Source organism: Festucalex cinctus, chromosome 9 (assembly GCF_051991245.1).
Source record: "Festucalex cinctus isolate MCC-2025b chromosome 9, RoL_Fcin_1.0, whole genome shotgun sequence".
Taxonomy (NCBI): Eukaryota; Metazoa; Chordata; class Actinopteri; order Syngnathiformes; family Syngnathidae; genus Festucalex; species Festucalex cinctus.
Genome location: NC_135419.1, coordinates 17205967 through 17222485, shown reverse-complemented (window position 1 = coordinate 17222485; position 16519 = coordinate 17205967). Strand labels below are relative to the sequence as shown.

At 39.8% G+C, this 16519-nt stretch overlaps 1 protein-coding gene across 2 annotated transcripts in view; it reads right to left on the bottom strand.

Moving 5' to 3' along the window:
- Positions 1-16519, bottom strand: part of fat4 (FAT atypical cadherin 4) — a 101748-nt gene that overhangs the window by 47784 nt on the left and 37445 nt on the right. For both annotated transcript variants that reach the window (XM_077532307.1, XM_077532308.1), the window contains exon 2: positions 1657-1788. In XM_077532307.1, coding sequence (XP_077388433.1) covers positions 1657-1788 — 132 coding nt within the window. The remainder of the gene's footprint in view (positions 1-1656; positions 1789-16519) is intronic.

Sequence of the window (16519 nt, the reverse complement as noted above, 5' to 3'; positions counted from 1 at the left end):
GCACGAGTGTGTCGCAGTGGTGTGAAGAAGCCACTCATGTCCATACGCTAAAGCTGGATTTGCACTACCCGGTTCAAGTGACATAATGCTGATAGCACTCATGTTGGCAATTTAGCTAACGAGCTCGCAACAACGCAGCATTATTTCACTGGTAGGACATTGCTTGCAAGCCAAAGATTGAGATAACTAAATTCAACATGTTGAAATGTAAACGTTGAATCAAAAGGTTTTAACATTTCTGCTGGTTAGACTTGCACGACCATCTTTCCTTATCAGAGAGCCATGGTTGTTTATTAACGTAATAGGCTGTTTTCTTGAGAATTTAAAACAGTTCCCCAGTATCTGTGACATATTCTCATCAATATTATTTCACACTTTTCACCCTCAGTTTAGATTTGTATGAAGGGGTGGCTCTCATTCAATGTGTCTTGTGTATTCACACTTGTCTAGTGACTATTTCCCCCCCCCAAAAAAAAGTGCCTAGCAGCAAACTGATCAACTTTTAGGGGTTTTATTCATTGTACTTAAGATGAAGTCAGAGCAGAAGTGTTTAACCCCTCAAACCGAGACCCAAAGAAACTATCCATCTATCCATGTTCTTAACCGCTTACTCCTCACAAGGATCGTCAGGGTGCTGGAGCCTATCCCAGCCAGCAGTAGTAGTACACCCTGGACTGGTTGCCAGCTAATCGCAGGGCACACAGAGATGAACAGCCATCCAAACACACAAGCACACCGAGGGACAATTTGGAGCACCCAATTAACCTGCCATGTCTTTGGAATGTGGGATGGGAGACCAGAGTACCCGGAGAAGACCCACACGGGCACGGGGAGAACATGCAAACTCCACCCAGGAAGGCCGGAGCCTGGACTCGATCTTTGCTTCTCGCAACTGGGGAGGCGGACATGCTAACCACTCAGTCACCGTGTTGCCCCCAAAGAAACTATTATATACATTACATACATTACAATGTTTTGCTCCAGGGCACTTTGGAAATAGGCAGCTAACAAAAGATTTAATTTGTCATGTAATTTCACTCCTGACACTCCATGACACTGACACTATTTGCATTTAAGAAATTAAAATAAGTTTATTTGACACATTATGTCCCTTTTCCTGATAGCCTGGTATAAGATATATGGACACCTTTTTTAAAAATTATAGAACACTTTAGTGGTTAGTTCAATCCGTATTCTGAATTCAAATGACTCCCGCGGCATCTCATCTAGATGAACTTTGTGCAAATCCTCTAACGACTAGTGACAAAGCTAACAACTTTCGAGGTTTTTATTGCAGACTGGAGACTCCCTTCCAGCTGCAGTCAGAGCAGAAGCGATTCCAACCTGCGCCCAGGGGCCAAGTAGATATACTTGATTGTTTAATTTCATATTTGATAGGTCGACATGCACTCCGGAGATTTAACTTGTCTTATACAAGCAATTAAAAAGTCTATTTTCCATGATTTCTTTACATTCATGACCGTCTCATACCACAGCGGAACGTCACTGTAACTTGTATATTGCTGTTTCTACAGTGCGAAACAAAAATTCAGAGCCCATTCTGAATCCAAATGTCTCCCGCGGTGGCTCTTCTGGGCGCAGAGCAACAGGTGCAAAAACACTGCGCGTCCTAACAGAAACTTGGGGAGCCGTTACCTCGTCCGCATCCGTGGCTGTTAGCTGCATTATCCTGAAGCCGTCCCCCACGTTCTCCTCGATGGTTACGTCCAGGATGTCGTTGGGGAAAACAGGCGGGTTGTCGTTGACGTCCTGCAGCGTGATCTCCACCTGTGGGCGGGAAAGGACCACCAAGGTTTCAGTGAGAGCCAAGCCAAAACGGACCTGGAGGAGATATGAGTCAACGCATAGCACGCAGTTTTTTTGTGGTTATAGAAAATAAAAGCCGTGGCTGCAGTGGATCATTTGCGAACGTTGCGATGTTTCCTCCAGTTATGGAAAAATCGACCGCTGATACCACATGAAGAGCGACACGTTATGTCTGTGTAAGCGATATTAGTGCGTGTACTATTCCTGATACAATACCCCAGTCGACTCAAGTGGTGCTTAGGGAACCACAATGTGGGCTGCAGCTCAACCTCGCGCACCCCGCAGGGCTGCATAGAAAACATGCATTATGCTATTACCAAAGTAAAGAACTGCTTTGCTTAAGGGAGCAAAATAAACACACATCCCGGGCGACCGCAGACCCCCCGGCTGGATAAACTCGAGGCCATGTGCGGAGACTTGTTGCGCTAATTGACATTTAATGGCCGGTTTGCTCATTGTTTATGGAAGTGATGCAATTCAGAGTAACATACGCCTCATTTCATGCAAGACCACGCTTGGTAAACCCGTCATTGCATTCCCCAACAAATATAATTAAATGCACCTTGGCACACGTTCATCACGTACAATTTACTGCCGCTGTTCACATTTGCATAAATCATATGGATAGTATATATTCATGTACGGTTGTCAGTGCACTGCTGATCGCATTGTTTTTGCTACATACAACACTGCTGATTACTCTTGCTGTTTTTTAACATCTCCATATATACAAGTAGTACGCATCGCATGGAATTATGTTCATTTATATCTGTTTAGTTATAAATGCACTGCTGATGGGATAATTTTGCTACATAAAATTCTGTTGTTCACATTCACATCTGCTTTATCTACATCAAACATAAGAGTGCACACCAACACACGGAAACTAGGTTTTCCTTTTTAGTATAATATAACTTACTTAGTTTAAACTCCAGAATCCCTTGCTGTACACTGACCAACAAAAGAATCTAAGGGTTTTTTTTTTGTGTTTTTTTTTTTGCTTTTGGTATACATGGAGTCCTCGAGTTACGTACGAGTTACGTTCCTGCGCTGGCGATGCAACGTGAATTTCGACTAAGTCGGATTTCACTATTAAAGTCGACATTTACTTCAAAAATACTTTTTACACTAATTTATTTAAAAAAAATAAAAAAAATAAAATAAAATAAAAAAAATGCGCCACCCGGAGATGCCGGAGCCAATATTTCCTGTTTCCTCACGGACGGCAAAGTGGAGCTAATGGAAACTTAAACACGTAAATGTGACACGCCTGATGGACTCCCGTTGCTGGAGGTAAGACCAACACAACTTTAAATAACTTTAAAATGGCGTGAGACGTTTGCGTTTTCAGATGTTCCCTGTCTGTTTGTGGCCGTATTACATTTCCACAACTCAAACTACGATCCCCCCGCCGCCTCGTCCACTAACCCCGACACACATTTCAAAGTCAGTAAACACGCTTTTGAAGAGTAACCGACATTTTTTGCTTGGCGTTCCCTGTTTAATTGCCTCAATGAATATGGAGGATAATGATAATTATGGGGGATTCTTTCACAACTCTTCACCTCCCCACAAAAAAATACATACATGTGTGAGTGGGAATACAAATGGGAAATGGGGGGGAACAGTGAGGTCGTCAAATGTCAACAATGGGTTTTGTTTTTATGAACAGTTTCCTGCTGCATGCGGCGAGCACACAATGAGTCTCAAGGACGTGGTTATACATTTTGCCAGGAATTCATTCTGCATTCTACGACACACGCATGCAACCACAATAGCGGGAACCATTCCGAACAGTGTGCCTTTTGGGAAAGATTACACAGAAGTAAAAACTGTTTCTCAAGTAACATATTCCTCAATTTAGGCAGTACGGTGCACTAGTGGTTAGCACATCTACTTCACAGTTTGCAAAATTATCACAAGTGCTTTTTCCTCCCACGCTGCCAAAACATGAAGACTCTAAAATGTCCATTGGTGTTAATGTGAGCGTTTGTCTATAAGTGCGCTGCGATTAGCTGGTGACCAGCCTACCATGTACCCGCCCATGTCTGGCCAAGGCTGCCGTCCACGTGTCCGTGTGGTGATAATTGCCGAAGACCGAGAGACATGTTGGCTCACAAGACGGGCAAACGTGCCGCAATGACGACTCACAACTTGACTCGAGCCGAGGGAACGGGGCTAAGTCAACAAACGATGAATATTTATTTAGCACCCCATGTGTGTGTCCCCTTGCCTTGATGTGTAAATAATGCAAGGCCCACTTGTGAGGACTAACCTAATTAGGTTAGAAGCGCGCTTTTGGGAAATAATTATGCCTTAATTTTTTTCTGCGGTTTGCATTACCCAATCCGTGGCCCATGGGGAAGGGGGGGGGGGGGGGTATTTCAAAGCGCTTTAAGGGGGAGCATTTGTTGATTCAGAGAGAAAGTAAGGTCAAGAGGTAAGAGTTACATTGTCGCTTGTAGAGTAGCATAGCATAGGTAAAAGGTAAAAGCCATTAGTTTACACACTAAATGATTATGTTTCACGCAAGCTCTGTTTCAAATTGCATGCCGCCTCCAGACTTGTATTATTGATGCACTTGTATGAATGATTCACGGGCCAAGTGGTCCTCTTACACTCTCCATTATGTGTTATGTATTTCCCAATAGGTGATCATTTAGAGCACTCATAAGCATAATAAGCGGAATACATATTCCTTGGTGTTCAACACAGCACGATGCTTGAGCCCTTATTTTAGCGGTTATTTATGTTTTTAAAGGTTCAATTGTCTTAAGTTTGAATTTTGATTTGTATTTATGCACAGCACTTTATCAAGTGTACTTTAATTAAAATTGAGTTGAGTTCACTTTAAAAAACAAAAATCTTTTTTTTTTTTTGTATATAACCTATCATCGACATTTGCTGAAAAAGATCATCTGATCTTCTTTTTTTGTGTGTACTTTTTGAAACACCCTATAATGACTCCAAGTCCTGGCTGAATTGAATTGGTGTCAAGGAAGTCTGCAAAAGTTATACATTAAAACTGAGACGCTAATATCTTTTGAAGTTTATTATTAGTGGAAGTTACAGGGCAGTGTTTGCTGCATGTTCATATGCAGCACAAGTGCACTTCCGGTGTAGTTTTTTTTTTTTTAAATACAATCTGGAATTAGAGTTTATGGTACATTTATGGTTTAAACCTGTTAATATAAGTAAATAGAAACAATTTTAGGGGTGTCTTTTACTTATGGTTATGAATGAAAACACGATTAGATAAGATTCATGTCACCCATCTCACTTTTTTTTTGTGGAAAAAGAAGTTTACCACTGTGAAATTTCAAATCAATACGGAAGCCTGTTAAGGTGTTCTTCTCTGAACACTGGACTGGACTCAGTCTGGACTTTATACCCCCCCCCCCCCCAAAAAAAAAACAAACAAAAAAAACAAAAAACTGTTACATCTAGTATGTGTTTCATTCAGATCATTTAGTCATTCCATATCATTAAAGATGTAAAGGTAAATTAAATGCATCTTTTTTTCTTTCTTTTTTTTTTTTGCTTACATTAGTATAAAGAAACCACAATGAATGTATGAAGGTTGCGATTTTTCTTGCTTTGACAGGTAGTTATCCCTGAAAGGCCGAAAATAAATTGGAATAATAATGTAATATATTGAATTTTGACCTCTTCAACCTCAATAAATCAAAGTTCCTTTTGGTTGCCAATGTGTTGGGAGTTTCCAATGCTGACACTCGACATTCCGCCAAGCTTAAAACGACAGAACACGGAATATACCAAAATTAATGTTCCGTCTTACCACTGCCACGCGAGAGGAACATTTTGGGAATCTTGGCTCCAGCTGGAGGCAAAAAAAAAAAAAATGTCACTTGGAGTCATTTTCCTACTCAAAGCTACAAAAGGCTTTCATATGATTCCCAGTGTGAATGGGGCCCTCTCCGAAACGTGGATAAAAATCCAATCTGTGTCGGATAAGTTCCCCGTCGGCTAAGCAGGAGCTGTTTTATTTAAGAACAACCACATATTAAACTGATGGCTTTTAATAACGAATCGCGGTTGTGATTCCAACGCACGCTTCACTTTAGCGGCACGTATCTCCACGTGACAAGTTTGGAAATTACGGTTCCACATAAAACACTTTCAAAAGGAAATCTTGATGGGAACAAAGTTCTCTGATAAAGCAGAGATGATGTCAGGATGATTAAAGTTCTTGTAAGAAGCTGTTGACAAGTGAATGTCAAGACTTGAAGGATGTTTTCATTGCACTTGGCGTCTTAACATCGAAGGGCTGACTTTGTAAACAGCAATTTGCATTGGAGGAACCTCATCTTTCAAATGCAGGTTGAACTCCAAACGTAACACTTCATCATCAAGCAGGAAGCTGGGACTGTACGCTCTTAAATCTTCTGCTCCACCTGCTTCTGGGAATCCCGCACATCCTGCTGTCTTATTTCATCACTCCCAACTTCCAACTCTGTCAGACTCCCTTTCCGTCACAATTTCGATGTTAGCGTCCGTTGAGGACAATTGATTTTCTACTGAGCTTGTCAACAACCAGGCCACTGTCCTTGAATGAATCGGTAGCTAAAAGTCAGAACGCCTCAAAAGTTGGACATTTTGGAGTTAAAAAAAAAAAAATCCTTCAATCAATAGGAACAAATTATTGGTGTTTGCCTAAGACATTGATTGTATTTTCCCTCATAGAGGCATCACTTCATTTGTCAGTTAAGTTGCAGAGTCGTGCCAAAGTCAAATGCCGATCTCGTCTCCCTGCCAACATTGCAGCTCTGCTCAGCACTCTGCTTTCACATGATGGTGTTTGATTGCGTCAAAGAAAATGAACGGAAATTCTCTGTGTATCATGAAAAATTATTCAAAAATTCAAAACTTCTCATGGAAGAGACAGCTCACCAAACAATTACTTGGCTGTGTAATTTCACACTTGATGAATGGGCAGGCACTCCAAAGACTCAACTATTTGCATACAAGCTATTAAAAAGTCAATTTTAATGTTCCCTTTAGACAAACTAACAAAACGCAAACCACCAGAAAGAAGAATTCTTGCATTCAAATTGCAAGTTCCTTTGAAGCAGGACCACATTCTCTTTCTGCTCCATTTAGAAGCAACGTCAATTAAAACAAGTCCGGGTCCCTTAGCTCGAGAATCAAGCCAATGTCGTCATCTTAAAAAGGATCCAAGAAGAAATATCACAAAGCCTTCTCATATTCCAGTTTGGTCTAATCCTTACCACTGACTGCAAACCATCAACTGTTTAAGAACCGCGCCCAGACATCATCAGCAAAGACTCTAAAAACTGATTCCCACAACTTCTTCACCAATACATCAAACCTGCCAGGGCTTAAAAAACAAATTTAGGTTGGAACTTTTCCTTCCTGAAAAAGTCCCTTCTGTCTGATACAATAAGTCATGCGCTTTAGTTTGGAAATAGACGAGCGGCCGTCTCGACAAAGGCCAGGCCTCGTGTCTGCGTTCTTAAATCTAAACGCCGTATGGCAAAGAACCCACAGCGTACCATGCTACGTCATAGAAATGAATGTGGTAGAAGACTGCGTTTAACATCATTTATGTTTTTTATCTGGTTCATCATTGGCTCCAGAAGGGGGAAGATACCCTGGTAAGAGTGCCATCTTGACAAATTGTCCAAGACAGGTCAAAGGGATCTCTTCCGTAAAGCGTCTTTGGCGCATTTAATCGCAAACCGGCTCGCTCTGTCAAACAAAAGCCCGCGGTGTAATTCATCTTCCGACCGCACTCATCAGGGCTTCGGGCTAAAGTGCACGAGCTCCGGCAAGAAGGGGGGAATTTGAGCACGCCGGAGATGGGAACGCGCGTGCAGACGAGAAGCTGGACCACGGCCAAACCTCAACTCTCGAAAAGTCAGGATATACGATTGCGTTCTCCTCAAGTCCCCCTGAACTTTTCAGCAGAAAAAACAGGAGAGCGACAAACAAAACAGGAGAGTCTGCACCGGATCACAAAGCACCTTGGCCTTATGTAACCAACGAGAAGAAGGAAGCGGGGTGGGGGTTGTCGAAGGGAGTCCAGACAATGTCAGACAAGTGCTTCTAATAAAGGGGATCACTGTCCTCTCGGTGGACCACTTCACCACCTGTTAAAAGATTGTTTATCTATAGCCAGGACCCCCTCCAAGCCTGCTGAAAACCCGTGCCAAGCTGAGCATTTTGAGACGGATCCATAATCCGACACAACAAATCACCCACTAGGTTATGCAGACATTAACGTTGATTCATAGAAGGTTCTGGATTCAGATCCTGATGGATTACATGGGAGACAAAACTGGGCTTCCAAAATGTGGTCTGTGGCCCTGATCTGGACGCAGAAACCATTCTATAAAGAAAATGATTTTTAAATTATTACAGGTGTGGTACGCATGAATCGTCTCAATAGCAGAAAATTCACCCATTTTATGTGAGTACTGTACATGTATCCTGGTGAAAATGGATATGATGAAGCAGTCCCAATCATGAACCCCCTCGGAAAAATATTTTGCCTCTGACACCATTTTCACGTGACACAAAACTGGGTGGACATGTCTATCATAACCTTGGTTGCACACAAAAAGGCTCAAACACAATTGGCTGAAACTGAACAGGAGGTTGGGCGTTTTGGTTTGAAACAGAAGCTATTTCTCATATTTGAAGATGACAAAATAATTGGAACTGAATTGCAATGCATGCTATACAGGATTAAAGACTTTTTTTTTTCTTTTAACTGAGCACCCTTGCAATAAACAGCCACATCAATTCTCAATTCTCACTACTTTTGTGGGCGAGATGGAATGTGTAATAACCCTATGTTGGAGTGGCGCTAATGGAAGCAGGAGACGTTTTAGAGCTCCTTGAAACTTGAGCACTATTCAAAAGTATCATTGAAATCCCCAGAATGTGCCACATTCCGTATCTTTGCATTATGAGGTCAGAGGGACGTGAAAACAAGCACTTCCTCCATCTTGTGAGATGAAAGGTAAAAACAACAAACATAATTAGCCAATTTGAGCTTGAATATGCTTTGGAGATGTGAGGAAAACACTTATAGGGTTTTATTCTGTCTTTGTTGAATGAAGTCAGCCGTCTTTTAAGGGGCTATTATTGCTGCACTTTATATGCAATTACTTCCAGTTATACCCCATAAAAAGGAGAGAAAATGTCACAAAACGAGTTTGTCTACTCTTAGAAACTCATATAAGACTGTTCCTTCTTTGATGAAATTTGTGTGTTAGTTTTTGTTTTTGTTTTTTGGGGGTTTGTACGGTACATAACCACAATTTGGTAAACGTTTTTACTGAATCATATTTTATATTAGAATTTTTTTTAAATAAAATTATTTTAATAACCGCTTACTCGTCACAAGGGTCGTGGGGGTGCTGGAGCCTATCCCAACTGGCTTCGAGCTGCCAGCCAACTGCAGAAGTCAATACTATTTCCCATGAAATACTGCATAATAAAAAAAAATACAAATAAAAAGTTACTCAACAAAAAGAGGCTAAATGCAAGGCAGTTTTGAGATGATAGTGGAACAGTCTGATGAAATGCTAAGTGGGACTGTGCTCTTTCAGAAAAAGTCAAATATTCCGGAAACATGTCTGGAATGACAAAAATAATAGCCATCTTGTTCATAACTATTTGTGTACTTTGCTCTTGACCAAGTTTGGATCCGTGTAGCGATGGAACCGCTATTACGTGACACTGGACGCCGCTGCGCATTGCACGTTGTTCATAACCTCCAAATCACTTGTCTGGATTATCAAAAAAACGTCATTTGTTTTCCGCTCAAAATCTGACCTATTCACTACTTTCGAACTCAGGCCAAAGCCTCGTGTAATAATAAAGTCTAGCTTTGGCTTCATCTTGTGGCATCTTGGTACCAACAAACTGTTGAAATAAGTGAGGTGCTTCAAGTAGTGCCTTTCTGTCATCTATTGGCAACTACAGGCAGATTATCACAATGCCTTTCTGCTAATCATGAATACTGGCGATACTCTGTACCCACTGAACTGACTCCTGATGCTTTTTTTTTCTATAAAAAAAAAATCTCTTTTTCCGTGGACCTAATTTAGCATCTTAAACTGCAATGCGAAACAACTTAACAAATCCGAAATGAAGTTGATGAAAAAAAAAAGGAAATGTTGAATTTCAATGCAATGAATAAATCAACCCATCAAATGTCTTCCCATTGAGTTTCTGCCCATTATTGTTCTCAAATCAATCAAAAGTGGTTAACCAATCAGTCATTGCTCATTCATACGTGCACGACAAATAAGCCAAACCTTCACTGCCCTCCTTCAACCTCATGCATCCTTTTGTACGCACTTCCGTCAACGCTACAAGGACGCCTTACAAGGCTTTGCATGTTCAGCGCTGGGCATTATCATGAAGATGGACCTTTTTGGAAGGGCCATCCATCTTAATTAACCGGCCATTTGTATGGCCTTCAAGGCCGCATGGGAAGGAGCGTCGCGGCTAAAGACACAATCTCAGGCCTCTGAGACTTCATTAGCGGATTAAAAAAAAAGAAAAAAGAAAAAGAAATTGAATGGGCTCCCCATGTCGCCTACACATTTGATTATCTGCCACTGTTCATTCTCAGTTTGTGTTTTAAGGGTGCAAACTGGAGCGAGCGCTTACTTGCTTTACATTCCTTTGGGGTTCCACATAATTCGGGGCAGCCTGTTGGAGATTTACAGCCCAGTCGTGGCAGCGGCTACTGAAATGAGTCGATTATGATTTTTGACTCAGACGTCAACTGTCAGGTTCGGTATCATCTCTTCAGAATTGAGGCGGAAAGGTTAAGTAATAGTCCACTACACTGGAAAATGTTTCAAGTTTGGTAACGTTTTCATTTAACTCCCATGAGTTTGTGGATGAAACAAAAAAAACAAAAAAAAAACAAAAAAATGGAAATGATTGCATTGTCTACTTCTTTAATACACTTAATGACAATTAACATAAGTATGCTTAGACGGGGTTTAGAAACTATTTTTAAATGCATTATTGACGATTCAAAGTTGTTTTTTCACTTTTTTTTTTTTTTTTTTTCACTTCAATTTTTATTTCCTTTTTGAACACACACAAACAACATTGATTGTATATAAAATACAAACAAACCTTCAACATTAACAGGGGAAGCCACTTTGCTAAACAATTCACTGACTACTTCTCATATTGATCATGTCCATCGCCTTTTAAGTCCTTGTATGTTTTCCATTTCCTCCACTTTTGCTCTCCTTGAGTACCCTGCAATCTCATATGGAAAGTTAGTATCTCCATCGTATGGATTTCTTCCATGATTGCCTTCCATTGGTCTTCATTCGGTGGGTCCACTTTATACCATGTTCTTGTTATAGCTTTTTTGCTTGCCACAAGCAATATATTTACCAAGTATTTGTCTTCATGTTGTATCACTCCTTCATTAAAGTCATTCAAATAGAGAGTCATACAGTTGAAAGGGATTCCGTACCCCAGAATCTCCTGTACCAAATAGTGTATTTTTTCCCAAAAATTTTGTATTTTTTTACATTTCCAAAAAACATGTGTATGATCTGCATTCAATTCTCCACACTCTCTCCAACACATGGGATTTGTTTTCGAGTATCTATTCTTAATCTTGGGTGTGACAAAAAAACGTATCAAGTTCTTCCATGAAAATTCCCTCCACTTTTGGGACATGGTAGTCATTTGGTGAGCTTTCCACATCCCCAGCCACTGTTGCTCTGTGATTTGTATGTCAAGTTCAGATTCCCATTTTGTCTTAATATAATTGGTTGCGTTTTTGTTTACTAACAAAGCCTTATACAGTGTGGAGATAATCCTACACGATCCGCCCTTATACGTCCTGATCAAAAGTTGAGTTACCCCACTTGTGTTTCTCGAGAGATCCATTTGGACCCTTTTCTTGTAATAGTCCCTTGCTTGTAAATATCTATAAAAATCACATTTCTCCATATTATATACTATTTTCATGTCTTGAAAACTTTTCACTTTCCCTTTATCTAACAAGGTGCACCATGCCGTCAGTCCCATATATGTCCACTCTTTAAATCTCCTGTCATATTCATTTGGTTTGAAGTTTGTGTCATATGCCACCCACTTTAATTGATCAATATCTTCAATTTTTTGTTTTCGAATGACTGTGAACCACAACTTCAGAGTAAATAAGATTCAAAGTTGTTTAAGTCACTTTATGTCATATACAGTATGAAGTTATGAATAATTTTGAAAAATTAGTTACATGTGGTTTATAAAACATTACTGACTAAACATACTTAACTAATGACACATGTTTCTTAAGCCCCCGAAAATGCATTAATAAACACTATATTAATACCACTTATGAATCATCAACAAAAGAATGTGCGTTCATAAACAGTTTATACTTAACCAATGACTTGCCAACTCATGAAATATTAACCATTTATGAACCATCAAGGATATGCCATGGGGTTCATACACAGTTTATAACTGTTGGTAATGACTTGTTGCTGTTGATCAAGTCTCTAAACAGTGTTATTCATTAATAACTGATGTATAAACAACTTGTTAAGCCTGAATACAGGTGGTCTCAAGGATCCCAACGGTTGCAAATTTCTTCCACAATAAATTACATATCTTAAAAAAAAACAAAAAAAAAAACATGCACGTGCAGTATTGTTTCTGAGTGGTGAAATCCATGGTTTTGAGCGTCAATCCGGCTGGGAAAACAGACGGTGAACACCTCCTTCTTAATAAATAACACTGAGGCACCCCGGTGAAAAGCACTTAAGCTCCCAGTCTGACCGCAGACTGATGAAATAAAGCACCTGCAGACACCCTCGTTGTGATTGAGGCGGTAGAATTGAAAAAAAAAAAAAAAAAACGCGCAAGCAGAAAGGACAGCGAGTTCATAAAACTTTTGGCTAACATTTCGCAAAGCGTTCATGCTAAAAGCCAGTTGACAAGAATGAGTGCTGGCGCTCCTTAAAAGGTCACAGGAGGACTGATTACTTCCTCAATGCGATGAATTTCCTGTTCAAACAGGAAGTGGGAGCAGGAGCGCGACACAATGAGGCCTCGCTCTGACACTTGAAAGATAACCAGCAAGTCATGTGTGCGCTTTTAGCAAGTCTTTCGTTAATTTGCAATACTTTGCATTCTACCATGATGATACCGTGATACCAATCTAACATACAGTACTATCTTGCCCTGTGTTGTTGTTTACTACACATTACACACCAAGTGTTAGCTTAAAGCTAACATGTAATGTGAAAAGCCAGGGAAGGGCTAGCAAAATTAGCCTTATTGTTGCGGTATAAACATTTAACTCATTCACTGCCAGCCCAGTAAAAATGGATCTTTGACGTAGGGCTGCTCGATTATGGGAAAAATAATAATCATGATTATTTTGGCAAAAGTTGAAATCACGATTATTCAAACGGTTATTTATGTTTTGGTACAAAACAAGAAAATGTTTAAGCGTTTAAAAATATTAGGACCAAATTTTTAAAAAATAGAAACACTATAATTAAGTTTTGGACCAAACATAATTTATAATTATATATATTTATTTATGTTGGCAAAAACATGAAAGTTTTTTTTATTTTTTGGTACAAAACAAGAACATTTTTAAACATATAAAAAAAATAAAAAAAATATTAAGACAAAATTATTTCAAACACTATATTTATGTAAGTTCCTTTTGGATAAAAAAAAAAAAAAAGATCAACTTAGTTATTTTAAAATTAAAAAAAGGTGCAAATGTATACATTTAAACAACACAATAGTCTTTTTAGTTTGATTATGATTATTATGATTATGCTGATTTTGTAATTGTAGACTGTAATAATTGAAATTATAAATATATAATTGAATTTCGATTAATTGCACAGCCCTACTTTGACGTGTATAGCTGTCAATGGCACTGAATGAGTTAATAAATAACGGAATTTTGAAGACAAATGCCTTACACAGAGACGATAACCATCCACACTCACAAGCACACCTAGGGACAATTCAGAGTGCCCAATTAACCTGCCATGCATGTCTTTGGAATGTGGGAGGAGACCGGAGTACCCGGAAAAGACCCACACAGGCACGGGGAGAACATGCAAACTCCACCCAGGAAGCCCGGAGCCTGGACTCGAACCCGAGACCTCAGTCCTGGGAGGCGGACGTGCTAACCACTCAACACCGTGCCTCCCTATATATATATATATATTTGTTTTCAATCAAATTCTTGAATGTCAATAAAGCCCCTCCCTCTTTTTGCCCATTAAAGGTTTTGCAGGCAGAAGTGATAGTAATGAAGAGCAGACGTCAGCAAGGCCACCACCCCCACCCTGCTACCCTTTCGTCCGCCTTCATTTTTCTCTCCTGATCCATAAAATATATGGCCGAGCCCCAGCAGAGGTCAGCAGACAAACGCTGGCCTTGTGTTAAACGGGCTTTCAACCTTCGGGCGTCCCACAATGCAAACTTTTTGACCTGACCCTCCAAACACAGGAGGGAGGAAAGCTTGAAGGTGTTATGGATGAGCCAGTAGACAGAAAGAAAGAATGAAAGACGGAAGGGAGCGAGCGGGAAGTCCGAGAGCCGCTACCTCTCGTTGACGGAAACCTCCGTGGAGCTTTCGTGAGTTGACAATTAATCGGCTCCCTCAATGGAGAACGAAGACAAATTGTGTCGCAGCCATTCGACCGTGTCGGAGCGCTACTTTTTCTTTTGCAGGCTCGTACGGAAAAAAAAACAAATTTAACACTCAAGAGCTGTCTCAAATTATTGCACATACAATGCTTAACAAATGATTGGAAACTTTCCTTGCCCAAGTATGGTCATTTTCTTTTTCTTTTTTTTTTTCTTCTTTTTTTTTCTTTTTTTTTCTTTTTTTTTTTTTTAAATTGGTCTGTTCCCACATCATCTATTATTTTATATGTACAGTATTATTAACCAATTTACAAACTCTTGAACACTTGGTGTATTTGAGAGGAGTCATAAAAGTTGGCCAATTCCCTCATTCTGCGAGAGCCATATTGGCATTATGTCGCCTCGAGATTGAAAGTCTGGATGTTTTTAGGCAATACCTATAAGTCAAATTAGTTAGCCTCAATACAATTGAGTAAGCCATTAAAATTGGCTCGCTGTACAAGGAAGCAGTCAGCCATGGAGGTTAAGTTGGATACAAATTAATTTTCCACCAATTACATTGCTCCGCCAGCATTTAACATCATTCATGGCTCTAAGACAGGGGTGTCAAACTCATATTAGCTCAGGGGCCACATGGAGGAAAATATATGACCAAGTGGGCCGAATCAGTAAAATAATGGTATATAACATAAAAACAATTGCCATCAATTCTACGCAGATTTTCGCTATTTGTGGACCAGCCCTAAATTACGGAGCTCAGCTGTAATCTATTGTTCCAAAAAAGTAACACGAATGCCAATGGAACACGGCAACACTTTGCCTGTATAAGTTCCGCATGTCTTAAATCTACCAGTTTTGCATATATATTGTTCACAGAATGCAATGTATGGCACAATTAATGAAGATATAAGGATGTTAATTTTTCTCATTTGTATTTGTCTAACCAGTAATTGAATTTGTGTCGTATTTACACGTTTGTCGGTCTATGATTTTATTTTATTTTTTTCAGAAAAATTTAAACAAACCGTTACTTTAGGTTGTGTGTAAAATAATGACTCTAGGACGATTCCTTGTACAAGTTGCATTGCTCATCCGAGGAATGCTTGTGAGATTACGAATTTATGTTTGGATTGTGGCCGGCTGATTTATTAGTCTGGCATTACAATTTTTTATTTTATTTTTTTTACTTTACAAAATCATCTCGCGGGCCAGATTAAACCCCTTTGCGGGCCTGATCCGGCCCGCGGGCCTTATGTTTGACACCCCTGCTCTAAGACCTTTGAAAAAGATTTTTGGAAGATGATGTAACCCAAGTCATTTGCTTTTGTGAAATATTGATGTCAAGTTATAACTCATATTTAGCAATAAAAAGTTTTGTTTGTTTCTTCATTAGTCTATTCAAAGCGGCTGACCATGAATTGAGTTTGAAATTGATCATTCCGGCTCAAAATGGGAAAACACAGCATTTACTTTAAAGCACTTTATCTCCTTTGACGAATGCTGGTTGAATAGATTTGTTAAGCACAATATACAATTTTTTTGGCTGTTAGCGTCATATTTTTTCATTCAGATGATATTGTCCTTTTCAAAAAGTTTTACAATGAAAGGGTCCCTGAGACTTCAGTTCCCACAGACAAAACATTCTTTCTTTTTTTTCTTTTTGTAACAACCAAATTGCTCTGTGTGATGTTTAATTGAAACGCGAGCTGTTAATCCAGGGGAGAAAAAAAAAATCAACTAATCCAGATTAAGGTCAGACAGGCGCAGAATGGGGCGGTCAAACGCACCACGTCCGGCCGGGCCGAAATTTTTTTTCCCCTCCCTAATTTCTGTCATAATCACGTGCCTGTGACTGTTTGTTCGTGTGGGAATCGGCGGCTCGGATCCACGGGGGGAATTTTAACGAGAAAGGTAATGATTAGGAAGCTGCCAAAAAACGCCATCCTATTCACAATCTGTACATAGGTTGCCGTGGTGACAATCCTGCCTGAGAAAAGATTTTGTCATTTAAGTTCACGGCATCAATGCAACAGCG